This window comes from Musca autumnalis, unplaced genomic scaffold (genome assembly GCF_047663935.1).
Source record: "Musca autumnalis isolate F117 unplaced genomic scaffold, ASM4766393v1 scaffold_4, whole genome shotgun sequence".
Taxonomy (NCBI): Eukaryota; Metazoa; Arthropoda; class Insecta; order Diptera; family Muscidae; genus Musca; species Musca autumnalis.
Genome location: NW_027411977.1, coordinates 201,988,627 through 202,012,712, shown reverse-complemented (window position 1 = coordinate 202,012,712; position 24,086 = coordinate 201,988,627). Strand labels below are relative to the sequence as shown.

General features: G+C 34.4%; 7 protein-coding genes across 8 annotated transcripts; 3 read left to right on the top strand and 4 right to left on the bottom strand.

Moving 5' to 3' along the window:
• Positions 1 to 4,391: 4,391 nt before the first annotated feature.
• Positions 4,392 to 5,550, top strand: Chmp1 (charged multivesicular body protein 1). Its single transcript, XM_073987710.1, has 3 exons — positions 4,392 to 4,576; positions 4,648 to 5,113; positions 5,181 to 5,550. Exons 1-3 carry the CDS (start codon positions 4,555 to 4,557, stop codon positions 5,302 to 5,304), a joined length of 612 nt encoding a protein of 203 aa, XP_073843811.1. The 5' UTR covers positions 4,392 to 4,554; the 3' UTR covers positions 5,305 to 5,550.
• A 592-nt stretch (positions 5,551 to 6,142) lies between these two features.
• On the bottom strand, positions 6,143 to 6,891 carry LOC141402037 (uncharacterized). The gene is made up of 2 exons (XM_073982661.1): positions 6,682 to 6,891; positions 6,143 to 6,612 (listed from the first exon to the last, which is right to left on the bottom strand). Exons 1-2 carry the CDS (start codon positions 6,780 to 6,782, stop codon positions 6,216 to 6,218), a joined length of 498 nt encoding a protein of 165 aa, XP_073838762.1. The 5' UTR covers positions 6,783 to 6,891; the 3' UTR covers positions 6,143 to 6,215.
• A 1,485-nt stretch (positions 6,892 to 8,376) lies between these two features.
• Positions 8,377 to 9,341, top strand: Sgf11 (SAGA associated factor 11kDa). Its single transcript, XM_073987448.1, has one exon. The coding sequence runs from the start codon at positions 8,460 to 8,462 to the stop codon at positions 9,114 to 9,116; it is 657 nt and encodes a 218-aa protein (XP_073843549.1). The 5' UTR covers positions 8,377 to 8,459; the 3' UTR covers positions 9,117 to 9,341.
• LOC141404128 (cilia- and flagella-associated protein 45) lies at positions 9,238 to 12,028 on the bottom strand. Its single transcript, XM_073987447.1, has 2 exons — positions 10,345 to 12,028; positions 9,238 to 9,777 (listed from the first exon to the last, which is right to left on the bottom strand). Exons 1-2 carry the CDS (start codon positions 11,933 to 11,935, stop codon positions 9,764 to 9,766), a joined length of 1,605 nt encoding a protein of 534 aa, XP_073843548.1. The 5' UTR covers positions 11,936 to 12,028; the 3' UTR covers positions 9,238 to 9,763.
• A 351-nt stretch (positions 12,029 to 12,379) lies between these two features.
• Positions 12,380 to 15,361, bottom strand: GNBP2 (Gram-negative bacteria binding protein 2). Its single transcript, XM_073987444.1, has 4 exons — positions 15,222 to 15,361; positions 13,755 to 14,492; positions 13,375 to 13,685; positions 12,380 to 12,673 (listed from the first exon to the last, which is right to left on the bottom strand). The coding sequence occupies exons 1-4, from the start codon at positions 15,349 to 15,351 to the stop codon at positions 12,473 to 12,475; spliced, it is 1,380 nt and encodes a 459-aa protein (XP_073843545.1). The 5' UTR covers positions 15,352 to 15,361; the 3' UTR covers positions 12,380 to 12,472.
• Positions 15,362 to 15,487: 126 nt separating this feature from the next.
• Positions 15,488 to 18,649, top strand: GNBP1 (Gram-negative bacteria binding protein 1). The gene is made up of 5 exons (XM_073987443.1): positions 15,488 to 16,316; positions 16,388 to 16,988; positions 17,724 to 17,884; positions 17,952 to 18,337; positions 18,408 to 18,649. The coding sequence occupies exons 1-5, from the start codon at positions 16,190 to 16,192 to the stop codon at positions 18,591 to 18,593; spliced, it is 1,461 nt and encodes a 486-aa protein (XP_073843544.1). The 5' UTR covers positions 15,488 to 16,189; the 3' UTR covers positions 18,594 to 18,649.
• LOC141404127 (CDAN1-interacting nuclease 1) lies at positions 18,625 to 20,910 on the bottom strand. 2 transcript variants are annotated; one of them, XM_073987445.1, is made up of 5 exons: positions 20,771 to 20,910; positions 20,318 to 20,635; positions 19,957 to 20,239; positions 19,633 to 19,844; positions 18,625 to 19,478 (listed from the first exon to the last, which is right to left on the bottom strand). In XM_073987445.1, exons 2-5 carry the CDS (start codon positions 20,572 to 20,574, stop codon positions 19,280 to 19,282), a joined length of 951 nt encoding a protein of 316 aa, XP_073843546.1. In that variant the 5' UTR covers positions 20,575 to 20,635; positions 20,771 to 20,910; the 3' UTR covers positions 18,625 to 19,279. The 2 variants fall into 2 exon arrangements, with proteins under 2 accessions (XP_073843546.1, XP_073843547.1); XM_073987446.1 differs by lacking the exon at positions 20,771 to 20,910 and having other exon boundaries at positions 20,318 to 20,716.
• Positions 20,911 to 24,086: the final 3,176 nt, after the last annotated feature.

Genomic DNA, 24,086 nt, shown 5'->3' with positions numbered 1-24,086 from the left:
AGTATCTGCTTTGTTGAGTTGATAGTATCTGCTTTGTTGAGTTGATAGTATCTGCTTTGTTGAGTTGATAACTCCCGGTTTTGTTTAAAGTCCGTCCGACTTTACCTTAAAGCCCGTCCGGCTTTTCTCTTTAAAGTCTGTCCGACTTTATTTTGAAAGTCCGACCGACTTTTCTTTTATTTGATTTTTGTTTTAGTTATGATTTTTTTTAGTAAAAAATCTCCAAAAAAAAATAACACTTTTGTTGGTGTATTACTTTGTCTTTCGTGTTTCACTCTGTTTAGTCGATTTCTATGAAATCTTATCATTTAGTTTTCCACACGAGACTTAAAATTCTTTTTGGTTTATTATATTGTCTTTTGTGTTTCACTCTGTTTAGTCGATTTCTATGAAATCTTATTTTTTTGTTTTCCACACTAGATTTAAAATTCTTTTTGATTAATTATATTGTCTTTTGTGTTTCACTCTGTTTAGTCGATTTCTATGAAATCTTATTTTTTAGTTTTCCACACTAGACTTAAAATTCTTTTGGTTTATTATATTGTCGTTCGTGTTTCACTCTGTTTAGTCGATTTCTATGAAATCTTATTTTTTAGTTTTCCACACTTAGACTTAATTTATTTTCCGAGATTTTTTTTATAAAATCTTATAACCGATTTTCACTTTGGTTTTTGCGATTTCTTCATAAAATCTCACTGTTGGGCGCCAGTTAATGTTTTTTTGATTGCTGTCCACTTATGTGGACGTGTAAATACAATCTGATTTTATTCTTTCATTTTGTGGTTTAATATAATTTGACAGAAGTGTGTGAAAATGCTTACCTTGCATTCTTCCAGCAAAAATGAATATTTACTGGTCGAATACCCGCACCACTAATAAGCGCATCAGCATTTCAACGACCAGGTAGTGGCGTGATGAAATATGATGCGCGAATTGTCTGCGCGTGTTATTACTACGAGGTAGGGCTAAATAATTAGAGTTAATAATTATTAACATACGTTAACTTACGTTAACTTATATAAATATATATACATATATTCAGAAAGAAGGTGTGACTGATCTATAGGTTATGATATTGGGCAATAATTGTACTTAATAATTAAGATGAGATCCAATATAAAATACTAGATAATTATATTCATACAGATGGATAGTATGTGACCGCAATTATTGAATGTTGATTCTAATATAACACACTTTAAAATCCATACGTGTTTAATTTAAACATACAAAATTTGTTATACGTAAATGCGTTTGATTATAATTCCGTGAACCAAATTATAACCAAGCTTATCTCAGTTCTTAGTAAAATCACATGAAAGATTCAATATGCTCAATCAAAGCCAAACTGTTCATGTATAAATGTGTTTGATTATAATTCCGTGAAGAAAATTATAACCAAACAAAAAAAAAATCACATAAAACATTCAATAATTCGATTGCTGCACTACGGCTTCACTTAGGTCTTCAATTCAATCACGGTTCTACTTACAGTACATCCAGAGAACTTAGGCTATGTTATGATGGTGATGATGAACTATGATTGTGATAATGATGGGTATGATGATGAAAAATACTTAATGTCCAGTCTATTGGTGATGATGATCTGTGCTATTGCTGTTAAATGGGCTATTGGCATGATGTGATGAATGATGGCTGCGACTAAAGTTGATATGAATTGGATTCTCATCTAAATTCAATTTTGCACTGCAGTGTATGGTCCACGTGGTGGTTAAATTTTCTTGAAAACGGTCACTAATTGTTCTGAACATCTGTCTCCGATATTGCGGGCATCAAAATTCAAATCCTTTTGGAAAACTTGAGGTGTTTTGCGCCATAAAGGGGCCGGCATGAAAGCTCGAAATGTTTATATGAATGACGCCTCAGCGTTATGGCTGATTGGGGTGCAAAAGTTTATTGTTGAGTCTGGTGGAAATTTCCCAAAAATTATCCTACAGCAGGCGAATCAAATCCAGATAATTCTGGATAAAACACACTGTGGAAAGATCGTTGGTTGAAGTTTGGTAACACGGGCAGATGGTGTTCGTGTACCAACAAGTTTAATGACTGTACTTCAAGCGTTCCAAGTAGATATTTTCCAATTAGCAGGAGTAGAAATTTCTTGAAGCTGCGACAAATCTCAGGAATTGGCATAAATTGTTTAGAAACCGGCATAAAATTTTAATGGGGTGGCAAGAAAAATTCTTTTGTTGAATACTAGTGGTTTTGTCAGAATTGGATTAGCGATGTTGTGGAATATAAATTTTGTTCTCAGCCTGAGAGATGGCGTGGTACTATAGTACCGTTATCCAACAACGTGTTTCCCAAAGCGTGGTCATACGCAGGGTACAGTCTTCGCAACCATGTGGCGATTCTATCAAAGAAAGAAAAATGCAATAAAATTGCATATAAATACTGTTTTTGGGATAATCCTTTAATGTGCACTAACTCACCTTTTATAGTTTGCTGCACCAGATTATTTAACAATTGTTACTTACAATTGTTTTCACCAAAATCACTAACACCTTTTAGTACATCCAATTGGATGTACTTTTCTTTTAACTAATTAGTGTGTATACCACTAACGCACAATTCTTTGCCAAATTCCACTTTGTTTACCTTGGTCTGATCTCGCCGGCTGCAACTTTTGCAAATGATGCAAAAACATATGCAGTCGGTTAGGGATCACCAGGGCGAAATTTGCTTCGACCAATGTAATGCTGACACGTCAGCAAAACATCTGATCGCCATACAGTGTTGCACGCAGGTGGTGATTCTTTTAAAATGACGTAGGCAGCAGGGTGACATAACATTATCGTTAAGTTGTCATCGCCATTAATTTGAATATTAAAATGGCGGAAATGTCAATGATTTTCTTGAAATTATGCAAAAGTAGTTCACAGAAATGTAAAGGAGAATAAACAACTGCTTTTATTTTATGAAAAATGTAAAAAAAAAACATTTTTTTACCGAAAAATGTGTACGTGTGACTACGGACTTACTTTCTTACATACACATAACCGAAAAGCAGCTACATTTCTATTTATTTCAATAGATTTCAGGTTTAGGGTTTTTATTCCGATAATATCGATAGGCAAAACTATCTATCGATATTGAACTTTTAAATAATAATCGATATTATCGATAGTGCCATCGATTTTTTGCCAGCTCTAATGCAAATGGTAAAAGCATGGTATAAGCACAGTTTATAGGTATAAGTAAAGAGGTAGATTTAAATGAAAAAAATCTATAGAACCCTTGTTTTTCTTGAATTCCTAAAACTTCAAAATAAAAGCAACAAGTGGGTTTGTTTACAATGCATTTTTAGATCATTTAAAAAAAAAACGCGAAAAATGAATGAAGAGTTAAGTTTTCTCTACATAATCGAGTTGTGAATATGATAAACTGATTGTTTTAATGCAAATCTCACCAATTTCTTCCATACAAATAGTCTGAAAACAATTTAAAAATCATTGAATTCGATTGTTTTTAAAATTGTTTGGCATATTATCCAAACACCACACATACATACACAGTTTGTTTATATTGTTTTGAAGTTTTAGGCATACTCGAATGAAAAAATTTAAATTGACATAAAGCTTTGGCTAACCTTTCTTATTAAACCATGGGTAAAAGTGCAGCAGAGCAACACGCAATATCAATTGGCCTGTTCCTTTACTTTTGAAAATGGTAAAACCGGCAAAAGTAGTAAAAGTTGTAAACTGCTCCCATATGAATTGTGTGGTGTCAGAAGTAAAGGAACGCTTTTCGAGTAAAAAGTGGTAAAACTTGAAGATTCTTGCACTTAAAGGAACAGAGCTAATGTTGGTAAATGTGTTTAAGGTCGACAGGTGAGTAGGATTGCCATCGTTTAATATACACAAATTGTGCATATTCAAAGCCTATTCCAGAAGTACTCCTTTAGAATTATTTTTTTGAGAACCCCACTGTATATTCCAGCAGTTGACGTCTCCAATTAGTAAAACTGGAGATTGAATGCCATTTTTTCGTTCCCATAAATTTGAGTAAATTTCTATTATAAATGAAATTTTGCCAGTTTGCTCTTTTGATAGTTTTACCATTAGTTCTGTACGATAACTCAAAAGTTTGTACAAATTTGTACAAACTTTTACAAAATGATGTTCGATAACAGACTTGTTCAGTAAAAGAGAAATGAGAAGTATTTGCAAGTAGTTGCAAGAACTTGCAAATACTTTTTATTTGCGAAGTTATCGAACAGGCCTATTAAAAAATTACGGGAACAAGGCAAATATCTTGGTATTACCAACCTCAAATGTTTACATGAACTTCAATAATTTCCTTTGACAATATATGTAAACAAACAAGAATTTTTGAAGATGGTAACAATAATAACTTCACATTTGACATACGTCGTTGTTTAGATGTAAATTGGAATATGACGTACATTCGTGATTCATTACTAAAAATTTTTTAGTTGAAAAACATTTGTAACTTTGTAACATTTGTGTTTCAAAAACAAACAAATTTATCTTTTTTCTTTTTCTTAAATAATCTATCAAACTGGGGAACGAAATGTCGTCGGCACAAATGGAAAGTAAGTAAAATGAAGAAAGTCGTATTTTGGAACATAAAGTTCAATGATTTCTTTTCTCTGAAAACCTTTAGAACATTTATTCAATCTAAAATTTGCTGTTAAGGAGCTAGAACGCAATAGCAAGAAATGCGAAAAAGAAGAAAAACTCGAAAAGGCCAAAGCCAAGAAGGCCATACAAAAGGGTAATATGGATGTGGCTCGAATACATGCCGAAAATGCAATACGACAGAAAAATCAAGCAGTCAATTATTTGCGTATGAGTGCGCGAGTAGATGCTGTTGCAAGTCGTGTTCAATCTGCCTTGACCACACGTAAGGTTACAGGCTCAATGGCTGGTGTTGTAAAGGCTATGGATGCTGCCATGAAGGGAATGAATTTAGAGAAAATCTCATCATTGATGGAGAAGTTTGAACAGCAATTTGAAGACTTGGATGTACAAAGTTCTGTCATGGAAAATACTATGTCTGATACCACAACAACCTCAGTGCCACAGGGAGATGTTGATAATTTGTTGCAACAAGTGGCCGATGAAGCTGGGTATGTATTTTGGAAATGGTGTTTGACTTTTATGTGGTATTAAAAATGGCTTGTTTGTTAATTTTAGTTTGGAGCTAAACATGGAACTGCCCAGTGGTGTACAATCATCAACAATTGGTGCCTCCACACAGGTATCACAGGAACAAGACGAGTTAACTCAACGTTTGGCACGTTTGAGACAAACTGAATAAAAAATGTTAGTGTATTTGTTTCTCCAATATGTATGATATGGAATTTGATTGTTATGCTTACTTATATATGATCGTCTTTCGAGCCCTTAAGGGAAAAATTTTATAGTTTTTATATAATTTAAGTTCACTTCTCACCGTCTGATAATATAAAAAATGTGAAAGATATTTTTAATGTGTGCAAAAATATATACCTTCAAGACGGATTGTGGAATATACAATCCGTTGCACTCCATTGAATTGGAAAAATATGATTTTCATTTAATAATACAAACGAATGGCGCTATGGAACTATGGAGGTAGTGTGGACCTATTCTATCTTAAACCAGAATTGTTTTGAATGACGTTTTGTTATGATTTAACAATAGAATAATATGATAATAGATAATATGGGTTCAGTTGGGATGACGTGACTCATGTTCACCGAGTGTTATCAAAAAATCGCCTCTTCGACCTACATATGTATGTATATCAAATCACAAAGTATATATTCAGATATCTAATCGATTTTAAAGCACATTCTGGTTCAAGATATTCAATTAAATTAAAAAGATAACCAAAAAGGATGGCACTGACGTACATCCTATAAACCGAATGCATCTTTGAACCTAGACTTTTTATACCCATTACCACTTCAACCATCTTTAGCCAGATACGTGAATCACAACGTTCTTTCTAAAGGCGATGGATCTTCGCCCATTCGACCTAGGTATCTCAAATCGTTGCATTTATTTTTGTCGTTGTATTAAGTGCATGCTTTTAAATATCTCAGTAGATTTTTGGAACTCTTGATCTTACTGTGGACCTTTACAGATACCCATGCAATAAAAATTCGATCTGATTATCATATATCTTATTATTTATTACACTATATTGTAAAACTAGAACTACATTTCTACAACTAGATAAAATCCCTACAGCAACTGATCATTTTTGAGATTCATTTGCCGTTGCTGCATCATTAGTAATTGTTGGGCTTGACTTTCCTGGTATAACATATCCTGCATATCCATAGCCGTCATGGTGCTGATGCTACCACTTTGTACTGTGGAAGTTACAAGTTTATCATCACTAGCTGATTTCTTTACCCGTTGTTTTCGTGGTTTCTTCTCCTTGGGTGTTGCTTCTGCGTTTGTGGCACTAGTATCCTTATTTTTGGGCTTTGGACCTCGTTTCTGTTCAATTTTACGTTTCGGATGAGGAGCAATCATGGGCAAACTTCTCCAGCCGTCATTGTGTCTATCCAGTCTCGCTTTTAGGATTTCAACATCTCGGGCACGTCGTCTTATCATTTTCTTAAGCGTATTTATCCTATAATTGACGTAGAAAAATTTAAATTAGTCAATCAATTGGTATGAATGGAATTTGAAAAAAACTCACCTCAATACAAATCGTTCATTTTCTGTTTGTATCTCCTGACAGCGAGACAATAGTTTTTCTACGAAAGGTTTGTATTTTGCATCCTTTTCGTTGAGCAGCATTTTGTTTTATTATTACTTTGTTATTGTTTAGTATTTTATTTAAAGCCTTTACCTAATCAACTGCGTGTTGCGTGTGCGTTCAAAAAAACAAAAACAAAATACATGTATTTGTTTTTGTTGTCAATTTGAAATACATGTATTTTGTTTTTGTATTTTTGAACGCACACGCAACACGCATTTAATTAGGTAAAGGCTTAATACGTTCAATGGCAGGTTTTCGTGAAGTGAACTGGTAAAAAGGTAGATGCGTCAGCCTAGCTGATCGAATTTAAAACGTCAAAAAAAAACTATGAAATTCGCAATGAAAAATCTAAACAAAAACCTATGGTCGATGGTCAGACTAGCACGATTTTTTGACATTTTACATTACAAAAAAGTTGCTTTGTTGTAGCAATTCGCTGATGCATCTACCTAGGTAATTGTGTCATGTCTTGTAGTAAACTTAAAGGCTTTACCTAATAATTTGCGTGTGCGTTCAAAAAAACAAAAACAAAATACATGTATTTCAAATTGGCAACAAAAACAAATACATGTATTTTGTTTTTGTTTTTTTGAACGCAACACGCAGTTAATTAGGTATAGCCCTAAAATGTCAACATTTTATTTATTTATTTAATTTACAACAATTATTTTGACAGTTCAAGTCCGATCAGATGCGCTGAAACAGAAATATCGAAAAAGATATGGCACAATAATACAGGTGCAACGGGAAAAACAGCTGATTATCACACTAGTTGTCAAAATGCATTACTGTGAATCAAATCATATACAGAAGGTAAACAAGCAATTCACAGTAATGCGTTATTGTGAACAATTTTGACGTTGTTATGATTTGATGTACCACCTTCTTATTCCACCATGGACAAAGCCGACTAAAGGGGTGAGTACATAAGCTACCATGCCTGCTTACCCTGCTTGCTTCTGATAAAAGAATAAAAACGAAAAGGGCAGCCCAGTTTGCTCGGCCTCCTTTATTCTTTTATTTTTATTATGTCAAAAATGAAGCAGGAAAGCAAGGCAACCAGGCAAAGCAGCTTATGTACCCAGGTCTTAAGCCTCGTCTTAGGGCAAAACCTATAACTTTGCGTTTTGCGTGTGCGTTAAAAAAAAAACAAAAACAAAATACACGAATTTCAATTTGAAATAGCAATCAATTTCAACGCACACCCAGTTTTTTAGGTTTTGCGCTTAAGCAGTTGCATTATGCTTCACACAATTCTTCGGTAGTTATTTTTGTTTTGGTTATTCCTATTTATCGTTTGATCTCTTTTGTCTTACTCATTCGTTTTTCGTTGAACACGTTATTCACCAAAGAGAATCAAAGGTACAGGTTCATTAATGTTCATTCGAAAAAGCACGACATAAAAATAAATAAATTGCAGCAATGTAACGAGGATGTGATTTACGTTTATTTAACAATGTGGCCGCATCTGAATGATGAAGGAACCGAACGTGAAAGACCGAAGAAAGAAACTGAATTATATAAATGAATGCAATTATATGCACGGTTGGAGCTGGAACTATATGAATCAAAGGAACTATATAAATGAAAGAGCCGGATATAGTTCCAATAGTTCCTTGTCCGGAATAGTTTCTTGGAACTAGTTCGTTCCGGAACTACACAACACTAATCTTGCCGTCTGCTGCTTGTTTTGCAGCATTCTTTTTTGCAAGGAGATGTCAACCACTAATAATTCTAATGCTGCTGTTTCCAGCAAATCGACAAATTCAACAACCTCATCATCTAAAGTTCCTGCTAATGAAAAATCGAACGCAAATACCTCAACTGCCAGTATTATAAAATCTTACCGTGAAGAAATTGTAAACGACCCTAAAAACCTTGATGAAGCTGCCAACTATTTGTATCAATCGCTGTTGGACGATGCAGTAGTAGGTGTATTTTTGGAAATTCATCATTTGCGCAAGACTGGCAATCTAACAGCGATGGATGGTGTGAATGAAGATGAGTCTGAAACATCTTTTCGTATTGTTGACATGCCTAATTTCGACATATTTGGGATATCTACCGCTAAGAAACCAATTGACTGCACTTGTCCAAACTGTGATAGGCCTGTGTCGGCTGCACGCTTTGCCCCACACTTAGAGAAGTGTATGGGTATGGGTCGTATATCCAGTCGCATTGCCAGCCGTCGATTGGCCACAAAAGAGAGTAATAGTGCCAGCTCTTCATCTTCCTCGTCATATCTGCAAAATGCAAATGCCGGAAGTGATGATGAAGATGATGTTGATTGGTCATCGGAGAAACGTCGCAAGAAGTCTAGCCAAAATTCACGTAATAATGGCTCCAAAAAGAATAATGGTAAAACATTTTGAATCTCTGTGCGTTCAGCTTCTTCGAATGACCTCATTCTCCTATGATAAAATATCGGATTATCAATTATAGTGTATACCTAGTTCTGCTGTAGTAACTAATTAAGTTTTTTATATAATTATATTTTAGTTTAATTTATAAATGTATTATTAATGTATATTTAGTTTTGGATATGATCTATTCATTACACTACATATTTTTTATATATTAAAAAATCTCTGAAATAATGGAAATTTGAGTTACAATTGAAGGCCATTATAAGTAGGCAAGGGATACACACTATGAACATTTATCTGGGGTAGAAATATGGATTACGATACCGATAATTCGTAATCCAAAGGAGGAAAAACTTAAAATGGAACGGCTTTCAGATACTTCTTATCAACGTACGCAATATCGTAATTCTACTATTTATTTACCTCAGCAGTTACGAGAATTGGACAAATTCTAACGAATGTACCTTAGGTCGGTATTTGCACCCATCCTTAGGTGGTGCCTCTAAATGTTTCCTCATTCTATATATTTTGGATGCTGAAGAAAATGTTTTCCAAACGTAGTATTGAATTCCAAATAAATATTAGGCATCATTTATTTCACATTTTCATAGAAAGAGATTTGAGTAACTCCCACCACCTGGATTGGTACTCCTTTAATAATTTTTCACTAATTTAAATTCGAAAATATTTTATGGGTTAGTACAAATTTACTCTCAAATTTAAGAAATCTTATAGGTAATTTTCCTTAAATATTTCTCATAAACTAGCTTTGTCGTCATGACCATAAGAATTGACCTTTAAAAGATATTGAATTATAAATAAAGTTCAAACATTTTTATAATGTGTGAAAAGTTTTCCGAATCAGTACCGACGAAAATCGGTAAAATAAAAACGCTTATAATTTCGGTAGTTAACGATATTTTAGCGACGGTTAGTTAGCGACCATATTAAAATAGTTGTAAAGGTCGATAGTAAGGGTGATGTCAACTATTATTTGAACTTTTCATTCATAATTATGCGTTTTTATTTTACCGATATTTGTCGGTAACTCAAAAAATGAGTTTGAGAATCGTACTACAGAAATCTTTCAACACCTTAGAAAAATACCACTAACTAAAATTCTTTTTTTTTTAAACGCTACTTATTGCCATGACGACGAATCAGCTTTTGGAACAGCGATTTCCCTGTTATTATTATTTTTATTGCAGTTTGGTCACTGGGTTATTGTTATTACCTTGACCACCAACAATTTTTGATAACTGTTTCTCCACATCCTTAATATACTTTTCGGGTAGACAAGCCTCTCGCATAGCCGAAATCTTAGCCTTAATAACAGCTCGTATATTAGCATCGCGTTGTCTTTCACTTTCACGCCAGGCATCTGCCTGAGCTTTTTCCAATTCCTTTAAATGCCGCCTTTGCATTTCATTATCACCCATTTGACGAATAATATCAAGGCGATACATATCACGCTTGCGATCGCGTTCCTCTTGAGCTCGCCTTTCTTTGGCCTCCTCCCTTTTAAGACGTTCTATGAGAACATTAAAATCTTCTTCAGCCCTTGCGATTTGCAATGCCTGGCGATGTTTAGTTTCTTGCATTTGTCGTTCACGTGCATCAGCCAATTCTTTTTCAATCTGTTTTTTCCTCAAAGCAGCTTCGCGCTCTTTACGCCGATATTCACGTTCTATTTTCTCTTGTTCCCGCAAATAGGACATTTCTTCACGATCCGATTTGGATTGTAGAATCTTCTCGGCCAGTGAATAGATGCGTTGTTGTTTACGTTCAAATTCCTGTTTGGCCAACATTTTTTCATTGTGTAAAGCTTTGAGGCGTTCCGCTTTTTCTTTCATATAGGCAGCCACCTTCATTTCAGCTTCACGTTCCTGTTGCCAAAGCATTTTACGGAACTGTTGTGACATCTCCACAACTTTGGCCAAATCTTCGCGGTATTTACGTCTTCTTTCCTGCGACTCTTTCAGGCGGCGTTCTTCATCACGTTTTATGGCCTCATTGGCTTTACGCAAAATTTGTGCCTCCTCCTCAATCCGTTCTGCCTCCAGGAAACGTAGATTTTCTCTTTCATGAAGTTGTTTTTTAATTTCATCGGCATATTTTTGTTTGCTTTCATGGAGTTTATTGAATTTTTCATCTTCCTCAGAGAGAGCTTTTATGGCATTGTCTATTACCTGGCGTTCCAAACGTTGTTCGTGATTTTTAAGTTCCCTTTGTATTTGTGTCTTTTCCTGGACCTGAGCATCACGTACGGCATGACATTTTGCTTCGAGGATAATACGATTGGCTTTCTTAACTTCTTCCTCTTGTTCATGTTTGGCCAAGAATGCCCTTTCCAAAATACGCACTTGATCGTTACCCCCTTCATCGACAACTAAGTTTTTGTTACGTTCTGCCTCGAGTTTTTTCCGCGCCTCATCCATTTCTTTAAAACGTTGTTTGGTCCGCTCCGCTTCCAATTCCAAACGCTTTGCCTCCTCCTCACGTTTCATTAATGCATCGAGGCGCTCTTCAATGGACACCACCTTAGAAGCTGTTTTCAGACGTTCCAATTCCCTGGGCGGTATGGAGACTTTACGTACATCCTTGGAGTTGGGTTGTTTTTTCTTCGTTAGCGGTTGGCTCTTTGGGGCCAAACCTCGGGTATAAAAAACATCCGCACATGGATTAAAAGATATATCCTGCTTACATGCATAGCTTGGCAAGCGTATATCAGAACCATGACGTACCGCAGTTTTGGCTCGATTTGTTGTTGTAGTTTGTGGAAAGTGGTGGACCGAACGTCGGTTACATGCCGAGAAGCAAGGCATTTTATTGAATAATCGACAAATTGAGGCCGATAAAAGAGGAAAAAAAAACTATAAATAAAATTTGTATTTTATTTTGAATGTCGACTGAGGACTGTCGGTTGCCAATACAAAATAACGTAGCCTCAAAACCGTACCTACTTAAAAGTTGTTTGGTGGTGCAACCATAGTAATGTTGCAAACCATGGTATCCAAGAAATTATTGTTTCTTGGGAGACTGTTTTTGTACTGTCTCTTTTGCTTTCGAAAGTGTCGATATTTGTGAGTATTATAGTGGCTCTAAGCAAGAAGGAAAAGGTGCAGCAGTATACAGCGATTTGTAAACAAAATGGCAATCTCAGTACTTTATCACGGCACTTGCAAGGTCGGAATTTACAACTATCACGACATAGTTAGAGTATGCTAACTATGTCCTTCAACAAGGTATTAAGTTGAAAACTAATCTGATTTCGAATTTAATGCAACTTTTCTTTATTAAAAACTTAGCAAATAGGAAGACACTCCAAATGTGTAACATTCACTACTAACTGTCCATCATTTTTAAACCGCATACACCTTAACATAATCAATGCGCATTGCCTGGTTATCTCCAGGCCATGTGATTTTTCCATCTTTGATATTTCTCCAAAATATCCCAATGGCTTTCGGTGATGTGTTCTGCCAAGGCTTTTCTTCAGAATTAACTAAATTATCAGGGAATTCCAGATGACCTCCAGCAGAGACACCAAGGGATATAAAGAACTATGAAATAAATATATTACACTGTGCAACAAAATGGGGCTCAAGGTGTAGGGGTGGAAAATTCCTTTTTGGGGTGAAAGCCTTTGATTAGTATATACAGAACCCAAAAGGTCAGATCCGCCGTGAGTCGATCTTCTGTGTTATGGAGTGATGAATTTTTTGCTGGAGACCCTGTAATCCATCAGAAATTAGCGTTATATCTTTGTTCGCAGTTGTTTTAGCTTCTCCTTGAGATGACATGTCAAATCTAATTAGGATTTTTTTCGTAGAACATTTCGACCTTCTAACTCGCTTCCTTCCATGCCCTTTTCGTCCTTTATTTCAAGAACCGCTATAAAAGTACCACAGGATGACATTTTTCAACTTCGAAATCTTCTACAAAAATGGAAGTGAGTTAGAAAGTCGAAATATTCTACGAAAAAAATCCTAATTAGATTTGACTGAAGACGACATGTCATCTCAAGGAGAAGCTAAAACAACTGCGAACAAATATATAACGCTAATTTCTGATGGATTACAGGGTCTCCAGCAAAAAATTCATCACTCCATAACTCAGAAGATCGACTCACGGCGGATCTGACCTTTGGAACTCATCAAGGGCTTTCACCCCAAAAAGGAATTTTCCACACCACCAAAATTTCGGTTCACAGTGTTATTAAAAGACATAGGTATTATAAAAAGATTCGATTTGTAAACCTTACCCCTTCATTAAACTCATTAAGATTGCCCTGGAATTCACCATATGTTCGGTCATCAACTGCCAGAGATATAGAATTATTACTCCAAGTTAAAGTGTAAACATGGAAATCATTTGCAAAGTGTTCCGTGGCATAAAGTTCTTTAAAATCTGTTTGATGTTGTTCGATATTTTTCACAAGACCACCATAAAGACGACGACCGCCTATGTCTTTCATGGGGTTGGCAGTTAATAATTGTTCATTGCCCCTGGCAAAGGCAATGCGAATTTGTTTTCTGTTCTCCAATAAGGTTCCACGACTTTCCAAAGTTATATCTTGAAAAGAAGGAATATTATAAATTTCCCATGATCCAGACGAGAGGAACTCATTGTAGAAATACTTACAAGGCAGCAACCAATCTCCTTTGGGCAATTTCGCCCTAATCTCCACTCTACCATATTTAAATTGAAAACTATTCTTTGTGTGGATATTCGATGAATTTATGGGTGGAATATATGTGAATGGATATTGTGTCATTGATCTACATTCCTTGACGATATTTTCCACTGGAGTACAACGTGAACCAAAATCAAAGGCAGCCGTCCGTACACTGGCTTGGGTAAAGGTGGGTTTAATGTATAAAGTGCCATTGAGAAGAAACAGATTTTCTTGTTCGTTATCGAACAAAACAAATTCCTCATTTTGACGACCTGTTAATAGGCTGCGTATATCAAACGACCATTTAGTGAGATCTAATTTGTCATCATTAAAATTTTCTTCAAAAATTAGTTGATTTTTACAAATATTTGTAAGGCCCTTGACAATAGTTTGTGAGGGTTCACAGTCATCTTTGGGGCGATCAGATTTCTTCTGACCACCACATCGTGATTCGGGGGTTTGCTTTTTTGGAGATTTTTTTGCTACATTACCATTTTCACCTACAATAATATATTGTGTTTCTTTGTAGGCTTCGCCATTGTAGTTTACTAATATTGAGAGGTTCACTTTATCTTTGGGCTTAAGAGCTGCAGATAGCTGAGTCGTTTTCCAATTAGGATTTGGTTCCACAATTAAATCTATTAATCCAGGACATACATTATTTAATTTGATATAATATAATACTTTCCTGATACCGGGTTCATCTGAAAGATATATTTTAAGGTATTATAAAAAAGGTAAATCCAAGTAGGATCGTAGTCCCCATAGCTGCATTTTATAACTGATTTGGCTGTAATTTGACATTTCAACTTATTGGAAGGTCAATGCCCTTGTTTCATTTCCTCCCAATAGGAAACTTTAACGTTAGGGCATTTTTCAAATAATGGTTTATTTCTTTGCTGGTGAGAGAAGTTGTTGAGAGGCAAAGAAAATTCCAATTGTCGCAATTAAATTGGTCCAGAACTAGTTCGAAGCAGTACTAGTACAAAATATTTCGCCAGGTAATCGGAAGGGAACCAGTTGACACCTTTTTCAAATTACAAATAAAATGATTCGAATTACAAAAGGAATAATTCCAATTTCAACTAAAATAATTAGAATTTAAATAAAATAATTCGAATTACAAATAGAATAATTCGAATTACAAATGGAATAATTCAAATTACAAATGGAATAATTCGAACTACAAATGGAATAATTCGAATTACAAGTGGAATAATTCGAATTACAAATGAAATGTTACGAATTACAAATAAAATTCTGGAACTGCAAGTAAAATAATTCGAATTGCATCTGAAAAAGGTGTAGTTCATCTTGCTAGTGGGATGGCTCACAAATGACTCACCGCTCTCTCCATCTAACTGACAGTTGCCTGGACATAGTAAAGCCGTCTAATGTCAAATTTGTTTTTATTTGTGCTTTTTTCCACATACCCGCTAAACTCAAAGAGAATCCATTATTTAGTAGCTCCAGCTTGATATTGGGTATCTCGTATGACCAACATTGCCTGCTGCATAAGATAAGTAGTAGTATTTTACCGCACAACAATAACAACACTTGCATTGTTCAATGAAGAAGTCCCAATAACAATACAAATTATTCGCGCACAACCGCATTGAACTTCACAGATAAGATTTAAAGGCACAACAACAAAAAATTAAAAACGCGAGAAATTGAATCAGAATGTGTGTGTGTGATGATCATCTCAAAACTTGTTTTTTTGTACATATCATCTCCATAATTTCAATCAGAATCGAGCAGTACCCTACATGGGCAATAATTTTGTAATCATTGGAACAACTTCACTGTTTTTGGCGGTGGCACATCCTTAAACCTAACCTAACATATGCTATCATTGAGATTAGGATCAGTGGGAAAAGAAATCGAAATGTCCGCTAGAGGTAGAAATCAGTCTTGACAAAATTATAATCCTCAATGAGAGAAACCCCAAACACATGTTAAAAAAAATGTATGTGTTCCAGAGCTTAAAAGGGTTTGCAATTTTTGCCACTTTTGCAAATTTTTTGGTATTTACATTTTATATGGGAGTCGTTCACCACTTTTACGACTTTTGCTACTTTTACCATTTAACAAAGTCTGGGAACAGACTATATGTGAAATGAGCTGGAAAATTCAGTTTGTTATATAGTATTATAATCATATAAATCCGGAAGAATAATATATAAAATATTCTTAAATGTAAAGGGTACATCATATTCGGCTTTATTTATAGAACTGTTGATTTCTTTCGGTTGCTCAATTATGACTCTTTCCCTTTTAGCTGATAATGGAAATCCCCAAGAAATGAATCCATACAAACGATGTTGTCTTATGCCACAGTCTCGTTTTGAACAGCGCCAAGCCAGGTTTACGATCATACACTGATGCAGTCTTCTTAGAAATGAATAAAGTTCATTTATTTATTGGCAGTCTATTGTTTATAATTAGATTAAAATTCAATTACACTTATACTGTGGATAATGTTAAATTGGAAATTTTTGATGATAAGTTTCGTGCATCAATTCCAAGTAAGCTTTCAGCCATTGGTATTGTAGAATGCAAATAAGAAAATCAATTCCGCTTCGCTTTTTTTTTCTAGATGATCCTGATATAAAATGGGTTGCTTACAACGTAAATATCAATAAAGCCTTTAGTGCATTCGAAGCAGGTCAATTATCCGGTTTAGTGGGAATGCCAAGAGATCAGTTATGGACACATGAATTTCAACGTTCACTAGCAGACTCCGATGTTATTTATATTTGGTTAGCAATACAACATGATAGGGTTATATTTCGTGATAAGCAAGGTCCATTTTCGGTGGGTGCAATACGTAGGGGAGATCTTAATATAATAGCAGATACTACATCTTCTACAACAACAACGACTACTACAACAACAGAGTCGCCACAACAACCACCTCTCTCTAATCGTGTCGATGACAAGGATTGTTTTGCCTCGCAAACTGAATTGCCACAGGGAAATAATAAACATTGTAAAGGTGATCTTTTATTCGAAGATAATTTTGATCGTCTTGATGAGCATCGTTGGATCAATGAAGTGCGCATACCCATTAGAACAACAACTGATGATGAATTTGTTATGTACAACGGTACGGCGTATGTGGATGGTGGGGTGTTGAAGATAACACCAACATTATATGATGGATCGATTAATAGAGATCGAGTGAATTTGGGAAATAGGTAAGTGGAATATACATAAAGCCTTATGGTGGGGCAAATTTAATAGAAGGCCTTTTGACCATTATAAAGTCGATCCAAAAGTTTGAGACAGGTTGTCGATGTCATAGACAAAAGAGTCCAGTGCTGTTTTGTATTTAATGTACAATTTCCATACAAATCTCCTCTAGAAGCTTCTAAAACATTTTGTCAGGAAGCATGGACTTACGCACGAAGAATATTTGGCAGAATTTTCAAACATTCTCGAAAGTTTTGAACTTTTGTGAGGCAGGTACCCGAAGGTGTAGACATTCGGAACTTGATTCACGGATATTAAATTCGTAAGTAGTTGTGTCCATCAGCTTTTGGGTCATTTCGATAGTTATGATGCGGATCATTTTAGTGAATTTTTTGTAAGTTTTGTCGTGTGGGCCGATATGGTCCATCTTCGAACTTGATCTCAGTTTGGATAAAATATCAATCTGTTAAAATATGGTTCATTAATTTTTATTAACGAACTAGAATTTAGCACACTTCAAGGTATCTTATGTTTACAGAAGGAGAAATATATCATGTGACAAGGGCGATCATCAGAGACGGAACAACGGAATAACTGCTCTCGTAATATAGATCGGAGGCCGATTATATTGATCAATGTGGGATTCCCTTTTTATAGGGAAGTCTGTGCAGCCTGTCGATCATGACAAAACACAACTTTAAAGCATATTTTTAGGCGATAATGTTGTGTCTTATTTTCAGATGCACCGACAAGTTTGATAAATGTCATTTAGAAGCTAAGCCCAACTTTTACATACCTCCAATTGTATCGGGTCGTATAAATTCCAAAGATTCCTTCAATTTTAAATATGGACGCATTGAAATCAGAGCAAAAGTACCAAAAGGCGATTGGTTAGTTCCATGTATGTATGTCATAAACAATATTACGTCTATAATTTTATTAGATATGTTCATTAAAAATAATTCCAGTACTTCTGCTAGAGCCAAATGCAATGAGATATGGTGATACACAATATAAAAGTGGTCAAATACGAGTGGCATTCCTTCGTGGAAATAAAGAATTGAAATGGAATAACGTAGAAATTGATGGTTCACATTTATATGGTGGAGCTGTAGTTAGCATTGATGCAAATAAAAGGCATGATTTTATGGCCAATGTAACATTAGATGATGTCAATGGTTTCAAAGAACATTTCGGCAATAATTATCATGTGTACTCCTTGATATGGAAACCTACAGAGTTATTGCTATCCGTAGATGGATATCAATATGGTAGAATTCCAAGTGATTTTAAGAACACAATCAAAGAAACAGCATGGAACTTGGGTGGAAATGATGCTCCATTTGATGATATGGTAAAAAAATACAATTACATTATTGTTGGTTTATAGTTCAAATTTGGAATTTGTATGTTTTGTTCTTTAGTTTTACATTAGTCTGGGATTATCAGCTGGAGGACATGGTGATTTCCCACTTGAAACTGCAAACAAACCTTGGAGAAATACCGATCCAAAAGCAATTTTACGTTTCAATGAAAAACGCCAGCAGTGGCATTCATCATGGGAACAGCCTTCATTGGAAGTTGACTATGTGAGAGTATATGCAATTTGAGATATTTATGTAATATATAAACAATAAACTATTTAAAACATATACAAATATACAAATAGTTTTTCTTTTATTACTTTGCCTTAATAAAAAATAAAAAAATCGAACAAAAAATGTTTTTGTAATATACAACAACCTGTTTTTTATAACACTTGTTTTGCTTAAATTTTTTCTTAAAAACTTTTAGGGCCATTATTACATGTGTTCTTTTACTATCTGATGGATTTGAAAACGCAAAATAAACCAATTTGGAGGCATTAAAAATATCATTTTTACATCGAAAGTTAATTCCAAGAAGCTCCTCCTTCAAATCCAATCATCACTTTTAACTTTAAGTTAACTGGAACGCTATAAATCTGTTCGGTAAATCCAAACTATAACAAAAGAATACATATAATAATGGGGGTTAATGTGAATAATTTTATCTTTTGTTTTAGGTAACAAATAGTTCGTTTTGATTTTCTTTATGCAATTGTAAATTCTTAGTTTTTTTGGTAGGAAAGGCTAATGAGTGAGAAAAGGATAACACCCTCTTTCACCAACAAACTGAGAAGTGTATTCCTAATTTAATCAAAACATCGTTTGTATGTGTAAAAAATATAATATGTCAAATGAGTATTCTAACTAATTAAAACAATAAAAAATATTTGATATAGGCAAATTGGTTCCATGGAGGTAGCATACAAATATCATGTAGTTTGTGACTGATGCTGCGGCTCTTCAGTCGTTGTTGTATCATAAGATTCACAGGCTTCGCTTAAATCCAATAATTGGATGTCTTCTTTGGCAGGAAAATCATCGAGAACAGTTATACCTATACCATTGTCAGTTAAGGTGGCAATATCTTCATGGTAACCAAACCAATAGATTACAATACCGGGACCAAATCTGAAATTAAAAAAAATAAGAATTATTTTTACAGGATTTGGCAGACCACAAAATTTAAGACCACCACGAGGTTTGCTATGATATTTTGTTTTAATAATGTCAATCCAATTGGTGCCCCAAAACTTCGCCTGTGTGTGCTTGGGTTCTGACTCACCTGTTACAATAACTGCTCAGTTGTTGTTGTATGTAAGTCTTGTGTGTTTTAATACCACCAAAATTTGCTTTACTTTCGATCCAATTTATAATTTCTCCTTTATAGAGAAACGGCAATATCATTTTAATATCGGGTGTTTTGTCATAACCCAATCGTCTGAGATCATTTTCGTCATAAAAGTGCATTCCGGCTTTTGTGGCCATTTGTTTTAACTAAAAAGGGAAAGCAATAATGTTACTAATTTGGAATATATGTAAAAACAAGGATAATGAAAGTGATCCCACTCCGATAATAGTAAATAAAATATTACACCTTCTTACTTACCTTAAATTCATATTCTTCCCCCAAAACTCTTCGTTTTAAATCGATTAAGGGGCCATCTGTAGAATCACTACAAATACATTGGGCAACATTGGCCGATAACATAGGATCATTGATTAGATGTGGCGATCGTATTAACTGTGTCAGCTCAACTTTATTGCTAATGTTATATTTAACTTTAAGTAACGAACGGCACATCATTACCGGTCCCATATCCGATTCTCGGGCAATATTAAGTAATACACTGCGATCCATGGGATATGTCAACTGGCAACGTTCCTCATACCTTTTTGTGCGGGAAGAAGCAAAATTGCAAAATACTTTTCATTAACCAATAGCAATTTGCAAAGTTTTCTCTACTTACATTTTTAAATATGTTTTTGCATTGGCATCATAACGCCAATATTGATTACGCATACGATTTGTAAACATTGTTTCCAGAATACTTTTCAGTGTCAACTTTTCGAACTGAGGAAATGTTGCCAATAACTCAATCTCACAATCAATCGCCAATCCTTTATATTTATCAATGAAATCACATATCACATCATATTCCGCAGCTTTGACAATGCGTCGTTTGTTAGGAAGAGCTGATGAGGTATTTGATGTGGAGTTGTCCATGGTATTGCAGGTATCGTGTTAGGATATTTCACTCTTTTGTTAATATATGACCATCGATGCTCTAGAAAGATATAAAGTTCATCATCTGCTATTTAGTCCTATGCCGTCATGAACACTTTTTCTTATATTCTTTCGATATTCGCACGTTTTGACTTTAACGAATTAATTTAATATTTTAGTAGATATATGTACATACTTAATAAAACACAAATAAATCCTATTTATTATTCATCAATAATTATCCTTGAAATCATCTGTCCCAGTAAAAAATTGATAATGTAAACAAAAAAACATCTGGCTTCTTCTTTTTCTTAACTTAAACAAGCACCGTAGAAGGATAGCACACGATGGATATGTGCTAGAGCTGACAAACCATCGATATTCCCAACATTAGATATTTTCGATATAATGTTTTAAAATATCGATCGCTATCGATATTATCGTTAAGTTGTCATCGCCATTAATTTGGAGATGAAAATGGCGGAAATGTCAATGATTTTCTTGAAATTATGCAAAAGTAGTTCACAGAAATGTAATGGAGAATAAACCACTGCTTTTATGGTATAAGTAAAGAGGTAGGTTTAAATGAAAATAATCTTTAGAACCCTTGTTTTTCCTAAATTCCTAAAACGTCAAAATTAGTAAACACAAAAGCAACAAGTGGGTTTGTTTACAATACCATTTTTGAGTATTTTATAAAAAACGCGAACAATGAATGAAGTGTCAAGGTTTTTCCACATAATCGAGTTGTGGATAAGATAAAATGTTTGTTTCAATGCAAAGCTGACAAATTTCTTTCATACAAATGTTCTAAAATCAATTTTAAAAATCATTGAATTCGATTGTTTTTAAAATTGTTTGGCATATTATTCAAATAGCACACACACATACACAGATTGTGTATATTGTTTTGACGTTTTAGGAACAGTTGAAAGAAAAAAAATTGAACTGACAGAAAGCTTTATATGCCATTTAGATATGACACCATTAGCCGGATTTAGCGCATTATCAGGTTTTATTTGCTAAATCCACCCAAAATCGACCAGATTTCCCATACAAAAATAAATCATCCTATTGAGTGGATTTGTTTTAAATCTGGCATAAATTCTCGTATACACCTCTGTTTTTTGCAACATATTGCTAGAAAATACAAAAAGTTGCAAGCTGGCACAAGAAACAAGGTAGATGCATCGGTGAATTGCTACACTAAAAATAATTTAAAATGTAAAAATTTGTAAACAAGGCGGAAAAATTAAATTTGTTTTGATGTACAAAGTTGATTTTAATCAACCAAGACTAATATTTACGATGTCTAAACGATAAAATAATTCGTTTATTTATTTTAGATGGGCAAACTGCGATAAAATAATTCTTTATTTGCTTTTTAGTAAGCATTAGTAGCATAATGTGCTAACATTTTCAGTATTAAACAATACATTTGTAATTTGACGTATGTTTTTTGAGACGAATTCAATTTGCAAAAAATTCTTTTGACGTTTCACATTCGTTCAGATGGGCTGATGAATCTACCTTGGTAATTGTGCTATGAACAAAAATCAGCTGACTGCCATTTAAATCCTCCAATATGTATATCTAAATGCAATGAGATTTGTACTGGATTTATTAAATCCAGTCGAGGATTTATGGCTAGTCTAAATGAGCTATTAGCTAACCTTTCTTATTAAACCATGGACTCAACTCTGTTTCTATGAAAATATGAAATGAAAACTTTTATAAGGGAAAAAACTGTCAAATGCTAAAAATTATAAAGAAAATACTTTTCACTTCAAATTTTCATAGACAAGAATCCAGCCCCTGGAATAAGGTTCAGGCAATATGGCTGTTCGATAACTTCTTAAGTAAAAAGTATTTGGAAAAACTTAAGGCCTCGTCACATAAGAGGATTGTATGCATGTTCCTTCGGCTTTAAGTCAAAAGTCTAAGCATACGAAAATCGTGTTTCAGCACACATTAAGCCGCGTAGAGATGCGTCATCTTTAGACTGCATCCTAGCTGTGGAAGCAATATGGAGTGCATCCTAGCTGCGCGCTCTCTTGTAAAATTCATAAGTGAATTAATCCCAGCAAACAATTTTGGAGGTTGTGCATGTGGAGTTATGATTTCAAAACATCCTTCGATGCAGTCCACACGGAGTTATGAAAAATGCACTCCGTTGGATACAATTTATAAGCAGTTTCTTCACAAAAAAAAAGAAACAGTTGGTTGATCCCTACCCGCCGCTTGCGAAATCATTTATTTTAAAAATAAGAGAGAGTGTAAGCATTTCTCAGAATTTGTTATAAAATAAAAAAAAACTCAAGTTGCGAACATTTTTGCGGAAATTCACGAGACGGAAATTTTTAATGGAGTAGAGTGCAGTTGGAGTCCATGCTGAACTACCCAGCAAAAAGTTTGCATCCGCGGATGCAGTTTAATCACTACAAATGTACAGTACAAGAGCCGTTGGAGTACATCTTTTTCTATGAATTCACTTATGAATTTTACAAGGGAGCGCGCAGTTAGGATGCACTCCATTTTGCTTCCACAGCACACAGCTAGGATGCACTAGATTTTCGATCCAAATCACAGCTTTTGATGTAGTGTTTTGGATTGAATTTAAAGGCACTCTTCGGATTGCATTTTTAGTCGGTCTAAAGATGCAGTAAAAATGCAAGCTATTGCGAAATATCCCAGAATAAATAAAATGCATTTATTATTTGTGTAAAACAATAATACAAAGAACTTTATTAGGGCGAAACCTATAGCTCTGCGTGTTGCGTGTGCGTTCAAAAATACAAAAACAAAATACATGTATGTATTTGTTGTTGTTTTCAATTTGAAATACATGTATTTTGTTTTTGTATTTTTGAACGCACACGCAACAAGCAGAGCTATAGGTTTCGCCCTTATATAAACGCAACTCTTATGTTACACGCTGAAACTTTCATACGAAACTTTCCCATTATTTTGGCGTTCTTAGGTCGAGTTCCCCATTACAGTAATTTCATAAAATTACTTTTGTATGGAACTCGATCTATGAACGCCAAAATAATGGGAAAGTTTCGTATGAAAGTTTTAGCGTGTAACATAAGAGCAAATTAAGAAGTTTCCATTAAATTCTATCACATTTGAGTTTACTTTCTCCGTTCTCCAATTAATCCAAGCGCATCTGACTTTGCTTTATCATCCTAAAGGTTTTTTTATGTTTCCTTCCCATCACTAGTTCAGCTTTCGACAAATTAAAAAAGTTTCCATTAAATTCTATCACATTTGAGCTTACTTTCTTAATCCAAGCGCATCTGATTTTGCTTCATCATCCTGAAGGTTTTTTATGTTGCCTTCCCATCACTAGTTCAGCTTTCGACATGGAATCCAACTGCACTCCTCTCCATTAAAAATTTTCGTCTAGTGAATTACCGCAAAAATGTTCGCAATTTAAATTTTTATTTCTTTATTTTTTTAGCAATTTCTTAGAAATGTAAACACTCTCTCTTATTTCACTGTGCAACATT